This window comes from Alexandromys fortis, unplaced genomic scaffold (assembly GCF_014885135.2).
Source record: "Alexandromys fortis isolate MF-2015 unplaced genomic scaffold, M_Fortis_MF-2015_v1.1 scaffold_70, whole genome shotgun sequence".
Classification (NCBI taxonomy): domain Eukaryota; kingdom Metazoa; phylum Chordata; class Mammalia; order Rodentia; family Cricetidae; genus Alexandromys; species Alexandromys fortis.
Window position 1 is genome coordinate 1,141,239 of NW_026067955.1, and position 24,034 is coordinate 1,165,272.

Genomic DNA, 24,034 nt, shown 5'->3' on the forward strand with positions numbered 1-24,034 from the left:
CGGACCCTAGATCCAGCTAAACCTATGGATTGTTTTTTCCATAGGGTGACGCCACCCTGCCAGCCAAGTGTACCACCTGCCCTGCACCATGCCTGCCTGGCCTCACTGTCAGTAAGTCCAGCCTGCCTCGCCACCTGCTGCCAGTCAAGGCAGAGGGATTTGTGTTCTTATTTGGGATGGTGCTGAGGACCTAGTGCCCCCCCCCCAAACAAGACATACTGACCAAGTCCAATCTCTCACAGACTCTGTCATCTTTTAGCCAGTCCCCAAGATGTCACCTGAGCATGTGTTGGGTGGGTGAGGAGCCTTTTGAGACCTACAGGGACAAGTCTTGGAACTCAGACCTCCAGGAAGCCTGACACCCAAGCCCTCTCTGCTCTCTTCTTCCAGCTCCTGGCTCTGCTGTTGCTGGCCTTGCTGGTGAGGCGCCGCAGGCTTTGGTCACGTTGTGGTCACCACGGGCCCGGACTTCCCAGGTTGGTGCTAGGCTATGGGAAGCCCCACTTGAGGCCCAGCTGACAAGGTTCCTCTGGGAGGGTGGGTAACTTCTTAAGTGCTTTAAAGTCAGCTCTGACTACAGAGACACCCCTGTCTCTCTCAGTCTGGAGCCCTCCCCTCCCAGAATTCTTGGCTTAGGCAGGAGGAAGTGGAGAGGCTGCTCCATCCACCTGCTTGAGTGTTCAGGAGATGGCGTAAGGAATTTCAGGGAATGGAAGGTCCTGGTAGGAAGCCCTCTGACTTAGAGTGGCCTAGAGTGGCCATTACCCCCTGATGTCATCTCAGTCTCTTCCCTCGAGAACATCCTGGGATCACGATCTGTGAGCGACTGCCCTTCAGCCCCCATGGCTGCCACTTTCTTTTTCCCTTTTCCTTTGGCTGTGTAACTCACTTCAGAGAGCGAGGCAGGGGACGTTCTAAGGACACACGACTGGGCTGAAGAAGAAGACAGCAAAAGTTAGGAAAGACAGCAGGTGCAAGTCCTGTGGGAACTAGGGGCTTCTGTGGGAGCAGGCTGTGATGTCAGGGCAGAGAGAAGCCTATTTTGCTGTGGAGTACAAGGAAAGAGGATGGGGCTCCCAGAAAACCAGGACAAACTAGAGTAGAGAAGCAGAGACCACGAGCCTGAGACTGCCGTGCCCGCTGTCTGCCCTCTGCCCTGGTCCACACCCAGTCCAAGGAGGCGGTCGTTGCACAAGGATGTTATGACTCGCTGTGTTCTCTGAAGGCCTGCCAGCCCAGACAGACAGATCTACTCCCATGGAGGCGGCTGTTTCCTGGAGCTCCCCTGGCGGGTGGAGCACCAAGAACTTGTTCCCACCCGCCCTTTGCCTCCGTGCCCAGCTGAGGATGGGTGCAAGGCCCTCCACAAACATGTTGATAGTGAGTGAATGAACAGTGAAGAGAGACCTCCGTTCTTCCCTTTGCATGGTAGACTGACTACTTCACAGTTTAGGGAGCATAGTGTGGAGGGGCAAGGCTAAGGGACTGAGTGCCTTCCTTCTATCCTGTCCCTGTCCATGGCAGCCCTGTGGATTTCTTGGCTGGGGACCGATCCTGGACGGTGCCCACTGCTGTCTTTGTGGTCCTCTTCAGTAATCTGTGCCTGTTGCTGCCTGCTGAGAACCCACTGCCTTTTTTGAGCCTCAAGACAGCATCTACCCCAGGTATCTGCGCAGGTACTCTGGGGCTGGCCTGATGAGACAAGGCAGGGTGGGGTCCTGGTTTATTGAAGTTGGCTGGGGGAGGTGATGGAAACAGGAACATCTGTCAGTAGGGGATACGCTGGCCGCACACTGACCTCTGTAGATCAACAATCTCCACAGAGGTGGACAATAGTAATAGCTCTAGTTTAGAGAGAACTAAGGGTCAGAGAAGAAAGCGGTGATCAAAAGTACTTAGCTTGCCGAGTACTTACTCAGGCACCATGCTAAGCACTCCTCGGTTCGCCTCTGCTAAAACATTGTGCTTCTTTCTTTTTTGCAGACGGGGAGACGAAGACACTGCCAGGTAACTTGGCTAAGATCATAGCTTTTGCTCGAACCCAAGCAAAGTGAGCTCTTACCCACTGAAGAAGCTGAGGGGCTTGGGAGACAGACAGGGAAGAGGCTTCGGTGGGTATGTCCAGGCCCTCAGTCTTTCTCTCTGTCAGTATCTCTCATTTGTTTCCCTTTCCAGAGCCCTGGAAGCTACTGGCCCTGCTCTACTATCCGGTCCTTTACTACCCTCTGGCTGCCTGTGCCACGGCAGGGCACCGAATGGCATACTTATTGGGCACAGTGCTATCCTGGGCCCACTTTGGAGTTCAGGTCTGGCAGAGAGCCGAGTGTCCTCAGGACCCCAAGGTAAGCCTGACTCACAGTGGTCTAGGGAAGACGAATGCACCTGCTTGTCTCTTCTCACCTCTGCCCACACTCTGGGCTTCCCTGCTTCCCTCGATTATTCTCAGACTCTCCTGCATGTCAACCCACGTCTGTGGCCGAGCTTGGCTGCTCTGGGGCTGAGGCCTGGGGCGGGGATCTGGGCTGTGTCCTTCGCAGCTTTCAGCCTAGGAGGGCAAAGTGAGGACGAGGAAGCCCACAGCACCCTTCCCCTGATTTCCAAATCTTTTGGGGGGCAGAATGAATAGACAGAGGCAAGTAGTGATCAGTGGGGAGATAGCCTAGAGGCCCAAAGAAGAATTCTCGAACCCCAGAATAGCTTCGCTGGCTCCTGGCTGAGATTATGAAGCTCCTCGGGGCAGACCCAAAGATCAGCGGTGCAGGTGCATCGGCTTTCTAGCCGAACATCCCAGCTCCACGGCTTCACCACACTCATTTTCCAGGCACGGCTGCTCTTATTCAGCCACTGCTTTGGTCAGGCCTCGAAATACCCCTGTGGTCAAAATAAAATAAGTCCCTGGCCTTCTAGGAGCTGTCCTCCCAGAGGAAGAGACACAGTACACAGACAAGCAAGGTGACCCCCACCTAGGGCTGAGTATTCAGGGAACAGAGTCACTTGTCCGAGACTCGGTTTCCCCACTTGTCGACGGAGCTGGCAACACCCATCTCTCCAGGAAAGCGAAGATTAGGAAATTTTTAAAAATTTAAGGATCACTTCTAATTCCAGTTCTTGGGAAGCTGAGGCAGGAGGATCACTAGTTTGAGGCCAACTTGGGCTATGTAGCAAGATTTTGTCTCAAAATAGAAAGCAAAGACCCCAAACACTAAAGCTAAGAAGCTTTTCTGCTAAGGCACTTGAGTATTGTTCACCACTTAGTACATGTTATGCTCTCAAGAAAAACACTGACTTGAAAGTCACATAAATGAACAGAAGGAGCGGACCCAGGGAGGTCTCCCGTGGGTACAGGGGCGTGTACTAGACAAACTGTACTAGAAAAAATTGGGTCTTTGTCTAGGTTTTTATTTATTTAATTTTCATTTTTTAAGTGTGGATGAGTGTTTTGTTTGCATGTATGTGTGTGTGTACCATATGCTTGCAGTGCCTGTAGAGGCCAGGAGATGGCACTAGACCCTCAGAACCAGAGTTCAGACAGTTGTGAACCGCCACGTGGGTGCCGGGAACCAAATCTGAGCCCCTGGAAGAGCAGCCAGTGCTTTTAACCTCTGAGCCATCTCTCCAGCCCCTGTTGTGGTCTAGTTTTTAGTAGTGTGTGTCCTAATGTTCTAGGAGCACGGAAACTGAGAAACTGGGTGACTGGTTGCAGGGCTCACTGAAGCCATGGGAGTTTAGGAAAGGATTGTACCACCTTCTCTGGATTCTGTTTAAGCTATTAGGGCCCCAAGTCGGGAGGTGAGCCAGTTTGGTGGCTCTAGAACCAGAAGGCTTACCATGGACCCGGGGCCATCCCCAAGGCCCTGTGTGGGGTGGGAAGGGACATGGATCCTGGGAAGAAGGCAGAAGGTAGGTCTGATTGTGTGTCTGTCTGTCCAGATCTACAAGTACTATTCCCTGCTGGCCTCCTTGCCTCTGTTGCTGGGCCTTGGGTTCCTGAGCCTTTGGTACCCAGTGCAACTGGTGCAGAGTGTCCGGTACCGGATGGAAACAGGTTCCCAGGTAAGCAGGCTCCCAGGTAAAGTGTGGACCAGGGCTTCCCTGACACCTGCCTTCTTTTATAAAACAGAGGTCTGTGCCCCCTGTTTTATAAAACTGCATCTTTTTTCTATGCACCTGTACATGTATGCACGTATGTTTCTATGCACCTGTACATGTATGCACGTATGTGTGTGAAAGGGAGTCATGGGGAGGGGGGTGTGCAGAGTGTGACCAGAGTCAGAGGACAACTTTTGTGAGTTCTCTTCTTCCGCAGTGTGGGTCCCGGGACTCTAACTCAGGTTATCAGGCTTGACCACACCTTACTCACTGCCAGCCCATAAACAATTTCTTTTCAGAATAACTGTTTTGTGCTGTCCTCTATCCCTGTCTCCAGGCAGAGGGCAGAGGCTGGGCCAGGCTCTTGAAGGTCCGCAGGGTACCCAGGACCCTGGGCTCTGTGCAGAGCAGGGACTCAGCAAAGCAGAACTGAATCCATGGGTTCATAGTTCTGTCTTTGAAACCCTTGAGGGCACAGTTGGAGCAATGTGTTCTCTAAGAGTCCTGTGACTCTGCAGAATTCTGCAGATGTTGGGCTGCTTCAGGAAGCTCACTGGGACTGAGCTGAACTGTTGATGATGTCAGATGCAAGGCAGGGGGTGACTGGTGAAAGGGGCTTCCTGGAGGAGGCAGAATTCAGTGAGAGTCTGAAGGACAGGGAGGAGCAGAAGTGGGAGAAGAGCAGGCAAAAGAAGGAGCTGGAGGAAGGGGTGGGGCTGTGCCTGTGCTAGGGCAGACGGCAGCACATAGGAGATACTCCACAAGGTTGAGGTTTGATCTGTTGGGAGAATGTTTGCCTAGCAACCATGAAGCCCTGGGTTTGATCCTGAGCACCAAGTAAAAGGGGGTATGGCTGCCTCCCACAGGTTGGGAGGTATAGGAGGTAGAGCAGGAGAACCAGAAGTTCAAGGCCAGCCTAGGATATAAGAGATATTGTCTTGGCCCGACTGTAGTTGTTCATGCCTTTAACCCCAGCTCTCGGGAGGCAGAAGCAGGTGGATCTTTGAGTTTGAGGCCAGTCTGGTCTACAGAGGGAGCCATGGGCAGCCATGGCTACACATAGAAAGTCTATCTTGTAAAACAAAAGAAACAAACAAAAAACAATCAACCAAACAACAACAACCACAAGAGAAAAGGGAGGGTTGTTTTTTTTTTTTTTAAAAAAAGGAAGTATTGTTGAATTGTTTGAAGGGTTGGATGTAATAGATGAATACCTCATGACAAGACAGCATTATTGAAAGATACTAAGAACTTATCTAGAAACTTCTAAGACCCTCCCCTGAGTCAGGTGCTAGTTGGAATTTGGGATTTCAGGATTACTGACTTGGATCTCCTGCAGGTAGTGCCCTAAGATGGGTACCAGAGCAAGCCCAGACAGTAATGTGTTGAATCTGTAGCCATAGGAACATAGATGCAGAGATCATGAGGCCTCCTAGGGAGTGGCGAGGGCAAGGTGAGGGTCCAGATGTGTTGAGTAAGGCACAGACGGTTGGGGCAGGGAGCAAAGAGATGGGGGGGGGGATCCAGCCGCAACCTCCGCCTGGCTGAGTATCTCTGGCACAAGCCTGAACTTGAACAACACAGCCCCCCTCCAGACTGCCCCCAGCTGATCCAGGGCAGGAAGCTGAGGACCAGAACCACCCAGAGTGGTATTCCCTTGGGTGCACTCTGCTTGGGCTACAGATTGACACTGGGCTGAGGAGACACCTAGAGGAGAGGGGAAGCCTGTGACCGCAGGAGGCCTATCTGGTACAGGAGGTCCCTGCCTCTTGGATAGGTTCCATACATAGCAGGACCCTAAGTGCTCAGCACTTTTGCCTTCCTGATGTTTATGTTCTCTGTGCAAAGCCTGTGGTCCCCCAGAGGACACGGTGGCCTGGGTTCATGTACTTAAGAGATTCCTACCACCTCCCAGGCTTTCCTCTGTCCCTCCTCCTTTCTATGGCAACCCTCTCCTCTAAATATCAGAGAGTTAAGCCCTTTTTTGGATGTTAGCCAGAAAGATTTAAGCCACAAGAGACTCAGACAAGCTTTGAGCTGACCCCCTCCTACCCTGGGGTCCCAGATTGCCATGGCAATGGGTGACCATTGCCCACGTTCTCCCGCTGATCCAAGCAGAGGTTCATCCCACCTTCCCATGGGTCGCTGTGCAGGCAGCTTAGGGCCTGGAATGTGGTATAGGTAAATCCCATGGCCCTGTGATCTCCCCAGACCACAGTAAGCAGTAGCAGGAGAAAAATCTAAGGTATATGCTCTAGACGGGCACCATTTTGTGTCCTGAGCAGCAATAATCCCATGGGGCCCAGGCTTTCCTTGGCCCCAGTACTGCCTAGAAGAGGCCAGGAAGCCAAGATGTGACTAAGAGGGAATCTTGGGAACAACGTTCCAGGTTGCAGGCTCTGTGGTAGGAGATCTTTATTTGTGGAGAATGTTGCTTTCCAGGGAATGGCCCCTGTCCCCATGAGACACAAGTCAGCCTCCCCACACTCCACCACCACTGTCCTAATCAGGAGGCATTACTTGGTGTCCATCCATCCATCCATCCATCCAGTATCCTTGACCAGGGCTCCAGGGACAGCTGGTGGCAGAACTCAACCATTCCAACATTTGTCCACACAGGGTCTGCAGACCAGCTACTCTGAGAAGTATCTGAGGACCCTCCTCTACCCAAAAAAGCTGGGCAGCTGGTAAGGTCTGGGCATACCTCAGCAGGCAAGAAGATGAGGTTCTGGGAGCCATGTGTGGGAAGATGGGATTGGGTGAGTGCTGTGGAGGAGGTTCCTGTTAGTGGCATGGTCTTTGAGTAGAGGACTTCTCCTCAGCCTCCACCTACCTGGGTCTGTCTGCAGCTCTTGCCCCACCTTTAAGCACAGCCTCCTGTCTCGGGCCTGGGCCTGCTCCCAACAGTCCATCTACACTCCACAGCCAGGTATGTGGTACAGGGGAGGCCCAGGATTACGCTGAGCCTTTGCCCGGAGAAGCTGGTGGGAAGGGGCAGCCCATTCCTCATATGTGGGCACAGCTGCCAGTCCTGAACAGGGAACACACTGGCCTGGCCTGGAAGGGATGGGGCCAGAGGCTGGGCCACTTTGCTCTCCTCATGCCTTCTTCCGGGAACTGTAGGATTCCGTCTGCCCTTGAAGCTGGTGATCTCTGCCACTCTGACAGGAGCAGCCATTTACCAGGTGTGTCCTGCAGTTTTCAGTGTCCTCTGTCCCCAAGCCTCTGTCCTTAGCTCCCAAACCTGGGACAGCTCGGGCGCCAGTCAGATCACCAGGTGTGCTCCCTCACCCAGTCAGCTGTTTTGCACCTCCTGGAAACACTAGCTTACCCAGCGGGAGGGATGACAGCCTTCAGCAGGTTCACAAGTTTCAAAGTCAACATAAACAAAGATTTAAACTGTACCTCTATTGTTGACCTCTTGGGTGACCTTGCCAATTTTTTCCATCTCCCTGAACCTATTAACTCATCTATAACATAGAAGAAATAAAAGCACTTCTCTACATTGGGAAGATTTTGTGAGTTGCCAAGTTGGATAAATCACCACCACCTTTAGCATAACTCTCAGTGACAAGCTGCCAGGGACTAGGGCTGTAGCTTAGTTGGTAGAGTGCCTAGGTACATATATAAAGCCCTGGCTTAATCTCCAGTATGATGGAAACACATGCCTGTAATCCCAGCACGGAGGAGGTAGAGGCAGGAGACTCAGAAGTCCAAGATCCTCCCCAGCTACAAAATGGGTTTGAGGCCAGCTTGGACTAGAGGAGATCCTGTCTCAAAACACAAACAAATAAACAACAACAATAAAAGAAATAAACCCCTGGGATGATATAGGTCTGATTTCTTACCATTTCCTGAATGGGAAATTGAAGCTAGGAGAACCCGATTCATCCAACTTCCTACAGCTAGTATCTCAGGGCAATCAAAATTTGAACCCAAATCTGTCTAATTTTAATGCTTATTTGTTTTTTTTTTACCATGGAAAAATTTAAAATCTATCTCTCGCATCTACCCCTGGGTGTGTGTGTGTGTGTGTGTTTTTTTTTTTTGTGTGTGTGTGTGTGTGTGTAGGCCAAAGGACAGCTCCCAATATCATTCCTAAGCTGCTATTCACTCTGTATTTTGAGACAGATCTCTCACTGGCCTGGCGCTTGCCAAGTAGCCCAGACTGGCTGGTTAGCAAGCACCAGGGACCTGCCTGTCTCTACCTCCCCAGCACTGGGATTATAAGCAGGAGCCACTGTGCCCTGCTTTTTATATGGGTTCTGGAAATTCGAATTCAGGTTTATGCTAATCAAATGCAGTAAAGTGCACCAGGCACTTGACTGACTGACCTATCACCCCAGCCCAAAGCTGGAAACGTTTATATTCTGAATTTTAGACAAATAGACAAGTAGAGGGAAATAAATAGAGACAGCTGTATAGAGGCCTTCCCTTGGCCTCCCTGGGCTAAAGTCATATCTTCAAGTCACATTCTGTTTGAAGGAAGAAGGACCCACTATTAGGACAGTTGGGAGTATGTGGATGCAGCCTGGTACAGTCCCCTCTAGTAGACTAGGAAACACATTTTTAGGGTGGCAGGGCCTGATATGCTCACAGCTGGCCCCTCACCCCGACCTCATGGTGGGGCTTTTCCAGGTGGCCCTGCTGCTGCTAGTGAGCGTAGTGCCCACTATGCAGAAGGTAAGGGCAGGGATCAACACGGATGTCTCCTACCTGCTGGCTGGCTTTGGGATCGTGCTCTCTGAGGACCGGCAGGAGGTGGTAGAGCTGGTGAAGCATCACTTATGGGCTGTGGAAGGTGAGCTTGCCTGGTGTCCCTAATGGCCCTAGTGAGGACAGGAGATAGGCTACTGGACCCGGTGATAGCCTGCCCTGAACAAACAGTCTGCCTTTGGTCATCTCCTTCCTGCTCTGGGTCTCCACTCCTCATCTCAAAACGGGGGCAGTTGGAGCTTCCGTAGCTCTGCAGCCTATGATCCTTAACCTGTGTGACATCTTCCTCTCCTCCAGTCCCAGAGTCTTTGACCAACTAATTCTCTAGCTATAGTGACAGAGAAGGTGTCTTGGCTTCTGTGTGACTTCAGGGTGGGAAGGGGGGAGAAGCCATGTATGTGGGATGGGGTCTGAGATTTATGGGCAGTCCTCTTAGCACGGGCTGCACCTGGCAGGGCACCTGTTTTCTCTTCTCATCTGGACCACCCCTCTTCCCCTGCTGCCCAGGAAACAAGTCTCTAGGCAGGGAACCACGCCAGCTGCCCCTTCAGTGGTCCCATATAGCTTACGGCTACCTTCCTATCTATCCCCTACTCTCTCCCAGTCGCTTTGTGGGGACACATGGGGAGGGGCCAGCTTCAGGTTGTACAACCAGGCACAGTAGATAGAAGGCAGGTCTCCTAACGTCCAAGTGAGGGCTCCCTTCCAGCCTGTCATAAGGCCTGACAGTCATGACTCATGGAACCCTTGTGGAAATGAACATTCTGGCTTTGGGGGATTAACAAGCAATGGATGGAACTTAGGCAGCTAACATTGCAGATGGGGGTGTGGCTGCTTTGCCTGTTTTCCTGACACCATCCCAGGGCATGCTGATAGTATAGGGCAGAGAATGGGGAGTATATGGGGGTGTGGACTGCCAAGCCCTCCCTGGACAATTCCTTGTGGGCTTGCTGTGAGGGTCTAGAGTGAGGTTGAATGGCATGTGGGTTGAGAAACATGTCAGCTGCCTCCATGATATTCTTACACATGTATTTGGAGCTCTCTATCCACCATTACATTCTTACACATGTCTTCAGAGCTTTCTATCGACGGTTACTGTTACAGAGACTGGACCTGGCTGTCTCGGTGTCTGTGTGTGAGGTCAGGGGTATGTGGGAGAGAGTTAACAGAGGGGCCCCACCCAGCATGGCCATCAGCGAAGCTTGTGATAGTCACAAGGACTCTTGATGTCGAGCCATATGGGCAGGAAGAGGGGAGCTGCAGGTAGATGACAGGTAGGAATCTCTCATTGCAGGGGTCATAGCAATGTAAGCAACAAAACCAAGGTGAAGGCCAGGTCTATGGTTCAAGCTGCCCTTTCTCTTTCTTAGCTTTCATATGTTACTAGACAGGACGGGCCTGTAGAGAGGAACTGGTGCTGGACCTAAGAACCGGAGCTGGGTCCCAGCTGCTTCCCCTTAGGGTGAGGTATAGGGGGTCAGAGGCTGTGCAAGACCCTTCATCCCCTGTCCTCCCCGGCTCTCTCTCCCATCCAGCATGTTACATCTCGGCTCTGGTTTTGTCCTGCTCATTAACCTTCCTGCTCCTGCTCCGCTCCCTGGGGACTCACAGGTCAGTGACAAGCCCTGACACTCCAGGACAGAGGTAGGGCAGGGGTCCAAGTCCTGAGCACTTGAGGAATCCCAGTCCAGGAGGAAGAGCGAAGCCTCTGTAGGCCAGGCTGCCATAGGGCACCCCTCCACCACTACTGACTGTATGTGGTGGGAGGAGAAGGTGGCTCTCACCTGCCCCAAGGGACATGTGTGGCTGTCTTTGAGATCTGTGAGTGGTACAGGGCACGACACATTGTCAGGGAGTTTGCCTGTGAGAAGGCTCCCTGGGAGGGCTGGTAAAGAAGAATCCAGTTCCCATGCTCCAAGAGCATGGGACTGAGGGAGAAGGGAACCAAAAGGCAGAGTGACCGCACGAGAAAGAGCAGAGAAGTGGAAGGATTGAGGAGGAGAAGAAACCATGGAAGGTGGAGGGGTGCTGGGGAAGCTGTTCCAAGAAATGAGCAACATAAAGAACTGATCCACCTTCTCTGGGTACTCGGCAGGCCTCAGAGTTCCCACTCAGGGACTTAGGCCACAAAGCTGGCCCTGCTTGCCCTGGCATTTGAGGCCCTCTGCCTTGCCTTCCTCCTGGTGGCCCACCTGGGTTCCAGTTCCATCATTCCCAGTGATCTGGTTATGCCTCTGTCCGGGGTCTCCTAAGGCTACCCAGACTTACCTTTTCTGGAAGACGGCTTCCAGACTATTAATCTCCAGGCTCCTGCAACCCAAAGGTTCCCTGCTGATGGCCAGAGGCTCCACCTGGGCTACCATTTAGAGGGAACATATTATTCCCCGAGGTCACTTTTCTCAACCCAGGGCTAATCTTCAAGCACTGCACCGAGGGGCTAGCCTGGACCTGGGTCCCCCGCTTCAGAATACTCACCCATCTCGCCAAGCCATCGTCTGCTGGATGAGCTTCAGCGCCTACCAGACAGCCTTCTGTTGCCTTGGTGAGTCCCCCTTGCCATGTTCCTAGGGCTGGGCCCTGGTGGGAGGGATGGGTAGTTGACAAGTGTTTTCCTGGGCTGGGTAGGGCAAGAGCAGTCAGAAGAATCTATACCCCCCCCCCCCCCATTGCCCGCTCTGTGCATGTGTTCAGAAAGCTTGCTCTGGATGACAGTGTAGGAGCTCCCTGAAAGGGGAGCCCTTCACATGAAGGTATACCTGGGTAATTGTGGGCACGATGAACCTGGGTCTGGATGTGGCCCAAGGGAAGACTGGCCATAATGGGCTGCCTCAAGGTGAGGAGTTCCTCATTCCTGGGGATGCAAGAAAGGTTCCATGAACATGGGACAGCTGCATAGCGTGTCACCTGAGAGAATCTGGTCAGATAACCCTCAAGTTCCAGACCATGTCTCAAGTTCTCCCCTGAGGCAGCACGTGCACAGCATAATTGAACTGCGAGGGACTTGGCCCCTCCTGCAAGTCCAAAGGCCAGACCTGGCCTTGAGCTCCCCCGTTCCCACCCAGGGGAAGAGGGAAGGTGATGCGAGACAGAGGAAAGAGTAGACCTAAAAGTTGTGTTCCTCGTCTTGGTCCACCTCCCAAGCCCCCTTATACATCATCCCAGGTGAATGTATGGCCCGATGTATGGCACCTACAGCTACTAAGCTCTGATTCACAGGCACACACACGCTCATTTAAAAGGTAATTTGTGCCTGAAAACTCAGGATCAAGTTGGGAGCAAAACCATGGATTCTGAGGTTACTAGAGTCTTACAAAAGCCCTCTAAGGCAGGAACTATTATCCCTATTTTATAGAAGAATCCAGGGCCCAGGCAATGACATGGGATGGAGGTAGCCACAGAAACTTCCGAGAAGACAGGGGCAAGCTGGCTCCCAGGGAACCTCCCGTCTGTCCCCTTGTCCCTTCTGCCCCCTGCAGGGCTCCTGGTGCAGCAGGTCATCTTCTTCTTGGGCACCACAGTCCTGGCCTTCCTGGTGTTTGTGCCTCTGCTCCACGGCAGGAACCTCCTGCTCCTCCGATCCCTGGAATCTACATGGTGAGTGAGGCAAGGATAAGGGCTCTTGGACTTTCCAAAGCACCCTCTAATGGCACCCCTCCCCTTGTCCTACCTACATACAGGCCCTTCTGGCTGACTCTGGCCTTGGCTGTAATCCTGCAGAACATAGCAGCCCACTGGATCTTCCTGGAGACTCACCATGGTTACCCACAACTGACCAACCAGTAAGATGGCCCCCGAGTTTGTGGTTCCCTCAGGTCCCAGACTCTTCTCTCTTTCTGTAGATTTTACCTTCTAAAATGCCTCTTTCCTATCTGTCACGGAGCCAATCTTCTCCCGGGAGATTTTGGGGGTGATGAGAACCCATAGCCTTGCAAACCCAGGGCCTAGTTCATGGTAGAGCCACACTCAACCACTGAGCTGTTAGCCCAGCTCTGCCTGGAGCCTTTCTGGCTTTGAGGGTCACTGATATTCTCTTCCCCACAAACTCCTCTACACTTTGGAGCAATGATGTGGGAAAAATCCAAAGAGGAACCTGGAGTTTGTGGAGGGGTGGGGGAAGCTCGGAGGAAGAAGGCGGGAACACCAGGGTTGTATAGATACAGGTGGAGGGCTGAGGAGATGGCTCAGTTGGTAAAGCACCTGCCATGCTACCATGAGGACCCGAGTCCAGTTGATCCTCAGCCCCCACGTGATGGAGGCACACACATGGAGGATTCCCATGGCTTGCTGGCCGACTTAGTCCCGCTGAATCAGTGAGCTCCATGTGGAGCAAGAGATCCTGCCTCAAAGCCACGTTAGAGAGCGAGAGAAGAAGATACTAGTAAACTTTGGTTTCCCTGGGAGGCACAAAAGTACACCCAGAAAATGTCAGTCACTGGATGGCAACAGTGCCAGTGGGCATGGAGCTGTGACGCTGGCCCAGCACAGGACCCTGGAGGAGGCCTGCCTCATCCTTTCTCCTCTCTTCCCCAGGCGCATGCTCTGCGTAGCCACTTTTCTTCTCTTCCCTATCAACTTGCTGGTGGGAGCTGTCGTGGCCATCTGGCGGGTGCTCCTCTCTTCCCTCTACAACGCTGTTCACCTAGGCCAGATGGACCTCAGCCTGCTGCCACCAAGAGCCGCCTCCCTGGATCCAGGTAAAGTTCCTAGGTAGGGACTGGGGGCTGAGCTGTCCAAGCAACTGCCCCACGCTGACCTCTGAGCTGATCTGTGCATGTAAGCTTCTTGTGTGCAGCAGGTTGTGAGCGTTGCCAAAGCTCCATGGTGTAAGGCCATGTGTGTGCAGTGTGTGTGTGCTGCCAGGGTTCCATGAGTGTGTGCACAGAAATGGCAGAGCTGTTTGGTGCTGGACAGTCATGTACAGCAGGGTGGGTGTGGTGTATTCTAACAGGCGTGCCAGGGCCTGTATGCAGTGTGTGTGCCATGCTTGGTTGGATGCCAGTGTGTACACATTTCCCTGGATGCCTCTTGCTGTTTCTGGGTACTTCTAGTCTGCCATGGGCTCCTCATGCCTTAGCTTTCTGTCTCCAACCTATTCTAGGCTATCACACGTACCGAAACTTCCTGAGGATTGAGGCCAGCCAGTCGCATCCAGCGGTCATAGCCTTCTGCACTCTGCTTCTTCATGCGCCAAGTCCACGGCCCCAGCCCACGTTGGCCCCCCAGGACAGCCTCAGACCAGCAGAGGAAGAAGAAGGTACTTCTTCACCTGGGCTGGAGGTGTAGACTCCCAGCTTCTCAGGGAGGAGTCACAGGAGACCTCTCCAAAATAGTGAGCAGCAGGAAGTCTCCTGCCCTCTGTCCTCCAGCTTCCTGTTGCCAGCCTACTGGGTCTCGGGGTAATTTTCTCTCTAATATGGACTTACACACTGTGTGTGCTCAGAAACTAGAATGGCTGTACTGCCCCCCCCCGCGCTTCCTCCTGGAGGGAGACACCCCCTCCTTCTCTGCCCAGGAGGTCTATGGTAGGGTCAGATAGGCCTGCCCTCACTTCCCTGACCCCTCACCTGCTACTGTCAAGCCTGAGAAGGTGACATACTTCTGCAGCCCAGCCTTCTACCATTCCCCCAGTTGGTAACTGGAACCCTGGCTGTGCCTGAAGGTTTCAGACCCTTCTCAGGTATGTGGAAACTTGGCTGGAACTCATAGAAGGTCTCTCTCTCTCTCTCTCTCTCTCTCTCTCTCTCTCTCTCTCTCTCTCTCTCTCTCTCTCTTCCTCCTTTCTTTCCTCCCTCTCTGTCTCTCTCAGGGATGCAACTATTACAGACCAAGGACCTGATGGCCAAGGGAGCAGGACCCAAAGGCAGTCGGAGTAGGGCCCGCTGGGGTCTGGCTTACACGCTGTTACACAACCCAAGCCTGCAGGCCTTGCGGAAGGCAGCCCTAAGTGGTGCCAAGGCCAATGGCACCCAGCCCTGAGGGTGAGGAAAACCACAGGGCCCTGCTCTTATGTGCTGAGGCACATTCCAGCCTACCATTCTCCCTCCCATCCATGTCAGCACGTCCCCTCCCCCAGCAGCAGCTCTGCCAAGCCTGCAGATCCCTGTGGGATCAGAGAACTGGAGTCGCCGTGTCTACACCACCAGCCTCAAGAGGACTTTGGTCTGTGCTTGTCCGCCAGGCTACCAGCTAGGGCTCTGGAGAAAACAGCTGGTGGGCTCTTAGTCCTGGAACTGCCAGAGCAGGGGTAGCCACACTTAGGCCTCTCTCTCTGCACTGGTTCTGCCATCAGCCTGCTGGGCCTCAGTGAGGCCCCCGGCTCCCTGCTGGTGATGAAAGGGCTGGATATCTCCCATCCCAGCTGGCCCCACCTCAGTCCCAGCCCTCCCACCATGAAGGTGGAGCCTGTGCAGGCTTCTTTCTCCTTCCTCCCTCTTCCGGCCACCCTTTCCTGTGCAGCCAAGTCAGACTCCAAGAGGCCCCACTGAGCTGTCCGTTCCAACAGCTACATATTTTTATAGTCTTAATGCCGTTAGCTGTCATGAAAGAAGTTAGTGTGCTTCAGGTAATAAATGTGCCCCTGAGGAACATTCCTCCTCACGGGGGAGGGCTCTCAGGGGAATACCTACACTGTCAGTGAGCATTATCTGAGCTTGATTTGGGGAAGTATGGGGAGCTCTTGGGGTGCTGGGATGGGCACTGGGTGAGAATGGAGAAGAGCCCCAGTTTTGCATGATGATGGCTGGGGTCCCTAGGATGCCATTCCCGGACTTGCAGGTTTTATAAGATGAGCAGGATCTGGGGCTAGGAAGCTGCAGGAGCCGTGAAGACTCTAAAGGAATAAAGAAAGACGCGAAGGGGAAAGAGGTGTCATGCAGAGCAGAGAAGGCTAACGGCAGTGGACCAAGGATGCAGAGGGACAGTAGAGATGCAGACACATTGGGATCCTGGAGGAGATGGAAGATACGTGAATCAGAGAGATGCTCTAGATGTGGTTAACTGTGCCTCCCCACCCCGTTTGGGTCAGGGAACCTCAAAATCATGTCTGTTTATTTCCAACCATAGATCAAACATATACACAACTCACCAGAGGTACCTCCTGGCCTTCAAACCCATGATCTGGGCTGCCCAGGGGCCAAAGAAAGCATGCTCTAAGTCCCCCTCAGTCTACTGCAAAACGTCTTCAACGTGGTGTGTCAATAACCCACACGGTCACAGGAGGACGGCTCAGATTCTGCCTCTGCCCTTACCAAGGAGACCGTCACAAGAGAATATAATCTGGCTGAATCACAAGAAAAAGGGGGGTGGAAGGAAGGGGCCTGGTTCACACCAGGTGAGAGAAGGTCTAAGAAAACATCTGGGAGGAGGTGATGTCGGAAACTGATTCAGCCAGATGAAGACCAGGAAAAGGGTGTACTGGGGGAGAGGTGAGCAGAAGGTATGTAAAGATGCGGCTTCTTCGTAGGCCTTGTAAGAAGATGCAGATAAGAATGGAGCCAGTCAGAGGGTTCATGGCTGGCTGGGGTTCCTGCTATACACTAAGGACAGTGGAAGCCACCAAAGACCAAAGCAAAGGAGTAGCTAGTTCACTTGGACACAGCAGTTCCCATGTTATTCTGCCCTAGGTGGTAAATGACAGGTGTATGGACCTTCAAGATGTCAATCCTGCTTAGTGGTGTGTGAAGCAGGGATGCTGGGCTTCACGTCAGGACTGTCAGGTCTATTCAGTCAATCAACTGGACTTTTAGACACAAACTTGGGAGATGGGATCTCATGCAGCTCAGGCTGGCCTCAAATTTGCTATGTTGTATAAGCGTCTGGTCTTCCTGACTTTATTTCCTGAGAGTCAAGATTAAAGGTGTGCACCATTACTCCAGGGCCTCAAGCATGCCAGGTGAGCCCTCTGCCAGCTCAGCTGCGTTGCCAGCCCTCTGTGATTTGATTTCTGACACACTTGAAACCCGGAGACGGGCATACACTTACCCAAAGGAACGGCATAAAGGATATGGCTTCATCCTGGTGCTTTCGCTCAGATGTGAAGATGTTCTTGACCCTGGCTGGCTGATGGCTAACAAGGACTCAATGGGAGCCACAGGTCAGAGACGGATGAGGGAGAAGGAAAGCAAGCCCTATATGGGGACCCCAGTGTGGGGGAGGGGCTGGACAGCTGCCAAACTCACAGCTGCTCCTCCAGACTCCTCAACCCCCTGCCTTCATTCTGCAGAGTTCAGCAGTCCTGGGGCTCTGCAGAGAGGGGCAGGCCTTCCCCTGAAGGTCATTGTTCCTGTGTGCACATATCCACCCTTTAAAGGTGGGGAGTAGGGAGACACCTCTGGCCCAGCACAGGCCTGGAGTTCTTCAGGGTCTCTGCTGGCAGACCTATCTACAACCACACCACTGTGTCTAGCCCCCAACTCCCAGTCTTCCCTTAGGTCAGAGGTTTCTACTCCTAGCATTCCTTGTGGGACCATTTCCACTTACTAGAGAGAAAGCCTGAGGGCAGCATTATTCCCTGTCCCTTTGCTTCAGGCTGCCTTCACTTTCTTCTTTGTCCTTTGTCTCCTACTTCCCCATCCTTCAGTCTCAGTCCACATTCTTGCCCCATCTGTCCCTAACTCTATTCCTAACACTCTTCCTGGGTCTACAACACATGTCTTTCACCTAACCCCCTCCCAAAATGCAGAAAGCAATGCTCAGGTTCCCATCCCACATGTCCCATGAGTTAGTTTGGAGACAAAAATATACAATTTGGCTCATCTTAAGGCCCAGTGATGAGTCTGGGCCCCCCTCCCATGTTACCCGAAACACCCTGCACATAGTCCTGTGGGTCCCTGCCTTGTGTTGGCACGGCTCTTCCATGTGGCCATCCCAACCTCTCACAAGGACTCTTTGATCCCAACAGAATTCCAGGCACACGAAAGGGGGCATCAGAAATGCTGTTTATTTTTTTTCCCCCCGGCTACCCCAGACTGGCTAGCTTCTTCGGAGAGGCAGGTTACCGGTACACACTTGGAAATAAAGGAGGGGCAAGAGTCTCGAGAAGCAGGCACAGGCTGTGGGATTTGGAGCTAGAGGAGAGAGAGGCCCAGCCAGGAACAGTTTCCACATTTCACCAGAGGACATTAAGAAGACAGGGAGAGCTTTCAGCCTCCCCAGCCCTTCCTGTAGTACCCCCTTTCCAGATCCTGTACTGGCCACTCCAGGTTCCCCTCCAACCCGGCCCCAGTACCCACTTGGGTGGCCTCCCCAAGCTCCTTACCTCAGTGCATAAAGTGGGCCAGGGTTGTTAGGGCATCATTGGTGCCCTGTTAGCATGCTGCCCCTGACGGGAGCATAGGCAATGTTGTTAGCAGCAATTAGCACCAGAGACGATGAGTTCTGGGATACGGTTCTATCCTAGCTGCTAGCTCTGAGCAGATCTACAAGTTGGAGCAACGAGTGGCCTGGAAGAGCTTAGAAAGGGAGGTAGGAAAATATGAAGTCCCCAGGCCAACTCAGGCCTCACCAGCCCCAGACCTCAGTACTTAGAAGGAACCTTGGCAGGGTCAGGAGGAGCTGGAAAGGCCCTGGGGCTGCTCCAGCCAGCTGGGACAAGGCGTGGTTAGAAGCAGGCTAGGGAGAGAACAAGCAAGCTTTGGCCCAGTAGAAGCAGGCCCGAGAGCTGCTGCGCAGGCTTCCCTTCTGCTGCAATTGCAGCCTCCGGGGCCCCGGCACGGCTGAGGTAAATGATAACCACATTGTCCTCGGGTCCAGACGGCTGTACCTCGTTGTCAACCGTGTAGCATCCTTTGCCCTCCACCGCTTTGCCATGGAACCTGCGGCCCAGTGTATCCTCGCCCCCCTCGCCGGGAGTAGCCAGTGCCACATTCACAGAGCTCTCAGCACTGCCTAGCTCGTTGGTGGCCAGACAGCTATAGGTGCCCTCCTCCAGCTTGCCAAAGTCAGGGATAAGTAGACTACCGTTGGCAAAGGCCTGGAAGCGTGGCCGCCCGCTGGCTGCAAGGGCACCAGGTAGGGTACGTCCATCGGTGCCTACATTAGGACTGGCGATCTCCACTGTGCCACCAGGGGTGTGGATATGCCAGTGAAGCTGGGGGACTGGCTGTCCATCCACGTCACAGTGGAGTGCCAGCACAAAGCCTGGCCGCAGCTCTGCTCCGTCCTGGCTGGGCTGGTAGCTTAGCTGCACGGAGGGTGCTGAGCAGGGCAGGGGTGGCAGACGGCTCAGTGGGGTGCCCTTCAGCACATGTGGTGAAGTACAGGCAATGTTGTCCTGCTCCGGAATAGACACTGCTGTAGCCAGGGCCCATGTCTTGTACCACACAATGCCGCAGGTGCAGTCAAAAGGGTTGTCATTGATCTGCAAGTGAGACAGCGCGGTGAGGGGCGCAAAGGTGCCCTCAGCCAAAGAGTGCAGGCGGTTGTGATTGAGCTGCAGGGAGCGCAGGGCACGGAGGCTGCGGAAGGCATCCCGAGGGATAAAGGCCAGCTCATTGCTGTCCATCTTGAGCAACTGCAGAGCGCTGAGGTTGTGCAAGTCGCCCCAGGCAAACTCGGAGATGAGATTGTGACTGAGATCCAGACTCTTGAGCTGGCCCAGAGAGGCCAGGGCACCAGCAGCCACCGAGCGGATCTCATTGTGTGCCAGCCACAGCGACTGCAGTAGGGGCACCTCCTTAAAAGCTCCCTCCGGCAGGCCTGGCAGCCTGTTGGCCGACAGACTCAGTGTGGTCACATTGGCTGGGAAGCCTGGTGGCACGGCCTCCAGGTCACGATAGGCACAGTCTGCAATCTGAAAGCCATACTTCTTGCTACACTCACAGGACTCCGGACAAGCTTGCACCAGGTTCAGGAGAACAGCCCAGCAAAGCAGGCACAGTGCCTGCATGGTACCTCCTACAGGGAAGGACATGCCACCCAGGTGAGTGAGCCTAAGGAGTCACAGAAAGGACCTGCCCCTCCTCAGATCCCAACCATTAGAAGGCCCCGCAGAACCCAGCCAGAATCCAGCACCACCCAACCCACCACCCTCACTCCATAGGAGAAAGAAACTGAGGCCCATAGGAGGGCTTGGACTTGCCAAGGTCGTGTAGGCAGGCAAGGTGAAGACAGGATGGAAGTGGACCCCAGCTTCTCCTCTGCTCAGAGCTTTCTGCCTCGGCCTGTTCCTAGCTGATTTTATGACTTGAAATCTGTTTTCCAGCCACCCCCTCCCCCAGCACTTCACAGAACCTCCCTTCTGCCCTCCCACATCCTGGCTACAGCCCCTCCCACTGGAGCCCCCCATAGGTATGTTTTGCTGCCCTGGTCCAGACAAGGCCCCTTGTGCAATGCACACACACACCCCTCCACCCCTCCCACTCCGTGGCCTGTTCTGTTCAAACTACCCCAGGCAGCTGCCTAAACAAACCAGCCAGGACTTCTCAACTAAGGCAGGGGGCCAGAGGCTCATCCCAATGCAGCTGGGAGTTCTGGGGTTGAGACTGTCCAAGCAGATGCTGTCTGGATGGCTCTGAGAAAGGACCTGTTCCAAGTCCGTCAAATCCACAGGGGTGGAAGAACAAACCAGCCCGGACCTCCACCCTGACTCCCTTACCCCCAGCGGTGGGGGTCCCTTTTTCCCTGACTTACCTCCAAACCGCTCTTCCGAAGGCAAGCTGAGGCTCCTTTAAGATGGAACCGAAGCACCAAAGGATTGGATTGCCTGCAAGTCCGCAGGGCCAGGACTGCCAGGGCAGGACCAGGATGCTGGAGGAGGGGGCTGCCTGCTTTGTATACCCTGCTGACCAGGGTGCAGGACAGCACTGAGCAGGGACTGCAGGGAAGACTGTGTAGCCTGGACTCCTTTAAACAAAACAAAAATGAGCTTCAGCAACAGGCACCCTGCTTCAAAAATGACACCAGAAACTGGAGGGGAAAGGGGGCCAAATTTTGGGTTTTTCATATGTGCTCGCCCTCCCTCTCTCCTCTCTCTCTCTCTCTCTCTCTCTCTCTCTCTCTCTCTCTCTCTCTCTCTAGCTCCAACTTCCTTAAAGTCACAGCACTATCTGGGCAGGACCCAAGAAAAGATGAGGCCAGAAAGGGTCCCTTTTTTTTAAATGGGGGAAGGGTGAGAAACTAGTTCTCACAGAAAGTGGGAAATTTCTAACCTCTCCTCCAAGAAGGGGAAAGCAGCAGCCCCTTCCTCCCCTCCTGGCTGTGCTGCTGTTTGTGTGTGCTGCGGGCTTGGTGGGGGAGAGGAGTAGGTACTGCTGCGTGTGGAAGGGTCTCTCTCTCTCTCCTGTGTGTGTGTGTGTGTGTTAGAGACATGCAGCAGTACACACCGCACACATAAGAATTTGAGACTGCTTGCATGTGTCTTTGTATATGGGTATGCATTACTCTCTTTGTGAGTATGTATTCTTGTATGTCTCTTTTGGTGTGTGTCTTTATGTGTGTGTGTGCGTGCTGGAGTGTCTCTATGAAAAGCCGTAAGGGCCAAAGTGTAGGGAACAGCCACCAGGCTCCAGCCCCTGGGTGAGAAACTAAAATGAAAGGCGGGTCTTTTTTTTTTTTTCTAAGTAAATATATCCTGTAGGCCGAGGTTGTTGGGCAGGGAACTCCCAAGGCCCCAGCTCAGCCCACACTGAGTGGGTGTGTGTGCAGGCAGGACGACAGGGATGACAGCATGCCTGACAGAAAGCAGAAAGCAGCTCCGTCTTGGCAGAGGTGTCCCTGGCTGGAGATTCCCAACAGCCTGGCCTGCAAAGAGGTTGCAGGGTCCAGGACCCGGCACACAGAGCAATGCTGAGGGACCTCACTTCAGGAATAGCTTCTGGCTCAGTCCCCACAGTGTTCAAGACCTGTCACAGATGCCAGGGAGTGTGACCAGCTTTGCCACTTGTGGGATCCGCCATCCCACAGTGTGTGAGGGGGGCAGCTCTGTCGTGTGGGGAGGGAATAAGACCTTTCTCTCTAAACAGGAAGGAATGGGATAGGAATGGAGCAAGGAAGAGCCCAAGCCAAAGGATCTGGAGTGGAAGCAGAAGTAAGGAGCCAGAAAACAAATTCCTAGCATGGACCGCTCAGCCCTCTACAGCATATAACCTCTCCATCTCCCCGTATCCTCACCCATGCTTCCTCTTCCTGTCTGGTAACCTGATAGAGTCTGCTGTGACTCAGTTTACCCTCTCAGCAAGACCAAGGGGAACTGGAAATTGCCACTGGCTGAAAGTAAACAAGGAGCCCAATTCCAGCTCCTCACACCCCCTCCCTGCTATGAAACTGTCGAGGACCCCAGAGTGCTGCCTGTAGACACCAAGTCTGAAGCTAGGATACTACTGCAGACTCCTTTAGCTGGGCACTTCTCTGCCCTGCCTCCAGGAAGCCCTTCCTCCCACCTTGCTTATTTTGTGGAAGGGTTTGGCCGCAAGTCCTGAATTGGGTGGAATAAGCAGAGAGTGGAGGCTTATGTATTCAGATTTAACAACGAAGGGGAGTCTGTGACCTCGGCATCTGTCAGGGGCAACTTCCCAGTGACGAAGGCTTCCCTAGGTTTCCTAGAACACAGCTGCACACCCTGACACTGAACAAAGCCCATGCCATCAGCCCCACCTGCGGTCCCCCCCAAGGAGCTCACAGTCCCCATCCTACCTACCTAAGCACAGATCAACCTCACTACCCTTGACCCCTCCTGGGACTGCTTCCTTCCGGCACAGACAAGAGAAATCAAGTGGTGCCTGTCTTTAATCCCAGCACTCAGAAGGCTGAGGCAGGTGGATCTCTGTGTGTTTGCATCCAGCCTGGTCTGCATAGTCCCAGGACAGTCAGGACTGTGTAGAGAGAGACTCTGTCTCAAAAACAAAAACAAAATCAAACAAAACAATAAAAGCAGAAAGAAAAACAAGTCTGGCATGCTCTCCTCACTAGCTGTCCTCACTGACTCAGTGGGCTGCCTTTCCCACACCTGCTCTGAGCTGCAGTCAGTTGTTCTGCCATGGGGAGGTGCCTTGTCTTGCAGGCTGTTCTTGAACCTGGTACCCAGAAGCTCCTGGGTGAATTAATGAGTTGGTAGGTCATCAGATGTCACAAAATAAAGTATTTTAGGGTTCATCTGTTCTCTTATTGGTGGCACAAATGGGACTCTATGCCGATGGGGGGAGGAACATGCCCAAGGAAAGTTCCTTACGATGAAGGCACTTCAGGAAAAGCTGTATAGAATGCAAGGAAGCCACATTTTTCAGGCATGGGGGCCCAACACTAACTATCCCAGGAACAGCAATCCTGGCCTCCTCATTCCCCACCAGGAAAGCTCTTGGTGGTAGCCAAACACCAGTCCCCAGAATTCCATTTCAGAAAAGCCCTGGAGGCTGAGGGCAGGAGAAGCAAGTGGAGGTGGCCCTCCCAAGCAGAAGAGACCATATGTGTAGTACTGGTAACTCTGCCTTAATCCAGGTACAGCTAAGGTAGAGCAGTGTCTCCTCTGCCACCAAAGGGCGACCGGTCAGAGTAGACCCCAAATGACCTTCTGTGTATTTACATACTGGGGTTTGTAGAGCGCCCCCAGTGGGGTACTGGGGGTAGTTCATAGCTGTTCCAGGACACAACCTCTTCAAGTAACTGTTTCCTGCCCCACTGATGATCCCAGATGAAGCTCTTCCTGCCAGAGGATACAACGCAGTAGGCCTCGTTCTCCTCCCCACCTGTTACTAGCTTCCTGCCCACCACTGGGGCCATCCTTACCCGGGTGGGAGAGGCCCTAAGAAGATCCGTGAAACCTTGATTGTCGCCCAGAGGCACAAGATTGGAGAATCTTCCTCAGATCCACAAGCCCCTGTGCCATCTTGGTCTTCAGCAGCCCTCAAAGGAGGGGCATGGAGGAAAGGAGAGGGAAGAAAGTCCCCTCCTGCCAGCCCCGGTCCCAGCTCCCAGGGTTCTCTGGCAGCTTGCAGAGTGATCAGCTCTGGTTTGCTTGCTGGCCTTTCTAAGATGCAAGATTGTCACTGCTACATCTAAACATCCTCAGTAGATGGAGACAGTTGGTTGGCTCTCAGTTCTCCTTTTCCCTTCTGCAGACTCAGCCTTCTCTTCCTCCTCCCACTCCCCCTTCCCTCCTGACCCGCCACCTCCAACTAAGGCGGCCAGTCCCACACCAGCTGTGGCTGCTCAGCCGGAAGCCCCTGGCCCAGAGAGGCCTTTAGGGGCCTCTGAACCATGCCAGACCACATCAGCTTTTCCTGGAAGGCAGCAAAAA

The 24,034-nt window shown here is 53.4% G+C and overlaps 2 protein-coding genes across 9 annotated transcripts in view; one reads left to right on the top strand and one right to left on the bottom strand.

The window, feature by feature from the left end:
* Stra6 (signaling receptor and transporter of retinol STRA6) overlaps positions 1-15,438 on the top strand; it is an 82,376-nt gene extending 66,938 nt beyond the window's left edge. For 5 of the 8 annotated variants that reach the window (XM_050151818.1, XM_050151821.1, XM_050151819.1 and 2 more), the window contains exons 3-19: positions 45-111; positions 391-476; positions 1,525-1,676; positions 1,984-2,007; positions 2,176-2,342; positions 3,931-4,053; positions 6,709-6,776; positions 6,912-7,018; positions 7,213-7,274; positions 8,728-8,890; positions 10,341-10,416; positions 11,214-11,347; positions 12,282-12,399; positions 12,483-12,584; positions 13,336-13,499; positions 13,904-14,059; positions 14,612-15,438. In XM_050151818.1, the coding sequence (XP_050007775.1) occupies positions 45-111; positions 391-476; positions 1,525-1,676; positions 1,984-2,007; positions 2,176-2,342; positions 3,931-4,053; positions 6,709-6,776; positions 6,912-7,018; positions 7,213-7,274; positions 8,728-8,890; positions 10,341-10,416; positions 11,214-11,347; positions 12,282-12,399; positions 12,483-12,584; positions 13,336-13,499; positions 13,904-14,059; positions 14,612-14,781 (1,939 nt within the window). In that variant the 3' untranslated portion in view covers positions 14,782-15,438. The remainder of the gene's footprint in view (positions 1-44; positions 112-390; positions 477-1,524; positions 1,677-1,983; positions 2,008-2,175; positions 2,343-3,930; positions 4,054-6,708; positions 6,777-6,911; positions 7,019-7,212; positions 7,275-8,727; positions 8,891-10,340; positions 10,417-11,213; positions 11,348-12,281; positions 12,400-12,482; positions 12,585-13,335; positions 13,500-13,903; positions 14,060-14,611) is intronic. The other 3 variants (XM_050151823.1, XM_050151822.1, XM_050151824.1) reach the window with 3 other exon arrangements.
* A 2,287-nt stretch (positions 15,439-17,725) lies between these two features.
* Positions 17,726-19,690, bottom strand: Islr (immunoglobulin superfamily containing leucine rich repeat). The gene has a single exon (XM_050151825.1). The coding sequence runs from the start codon at positions 19,688-19,690 to the stop codon at positions 18,404-18,406; it is 1,287 nt and encodes a 428-aa protein (XP_050007782.1). The 3' UTR covers positions 17,726-18,403.
* Between the last annotated feature and the right edge of the window lie 4,344 nt (positions 19,691-24,034).

Bases quoted from the DNA above. Each gene is read 5' to 3' on its own strand.
- Islr (XM_050151825.1), bottom strand. From the start codon at position 19,690: ATGCAGGCACTGTGCCTGCTTTGCTGGGCTGTTCTCCTGAACCTGGTG.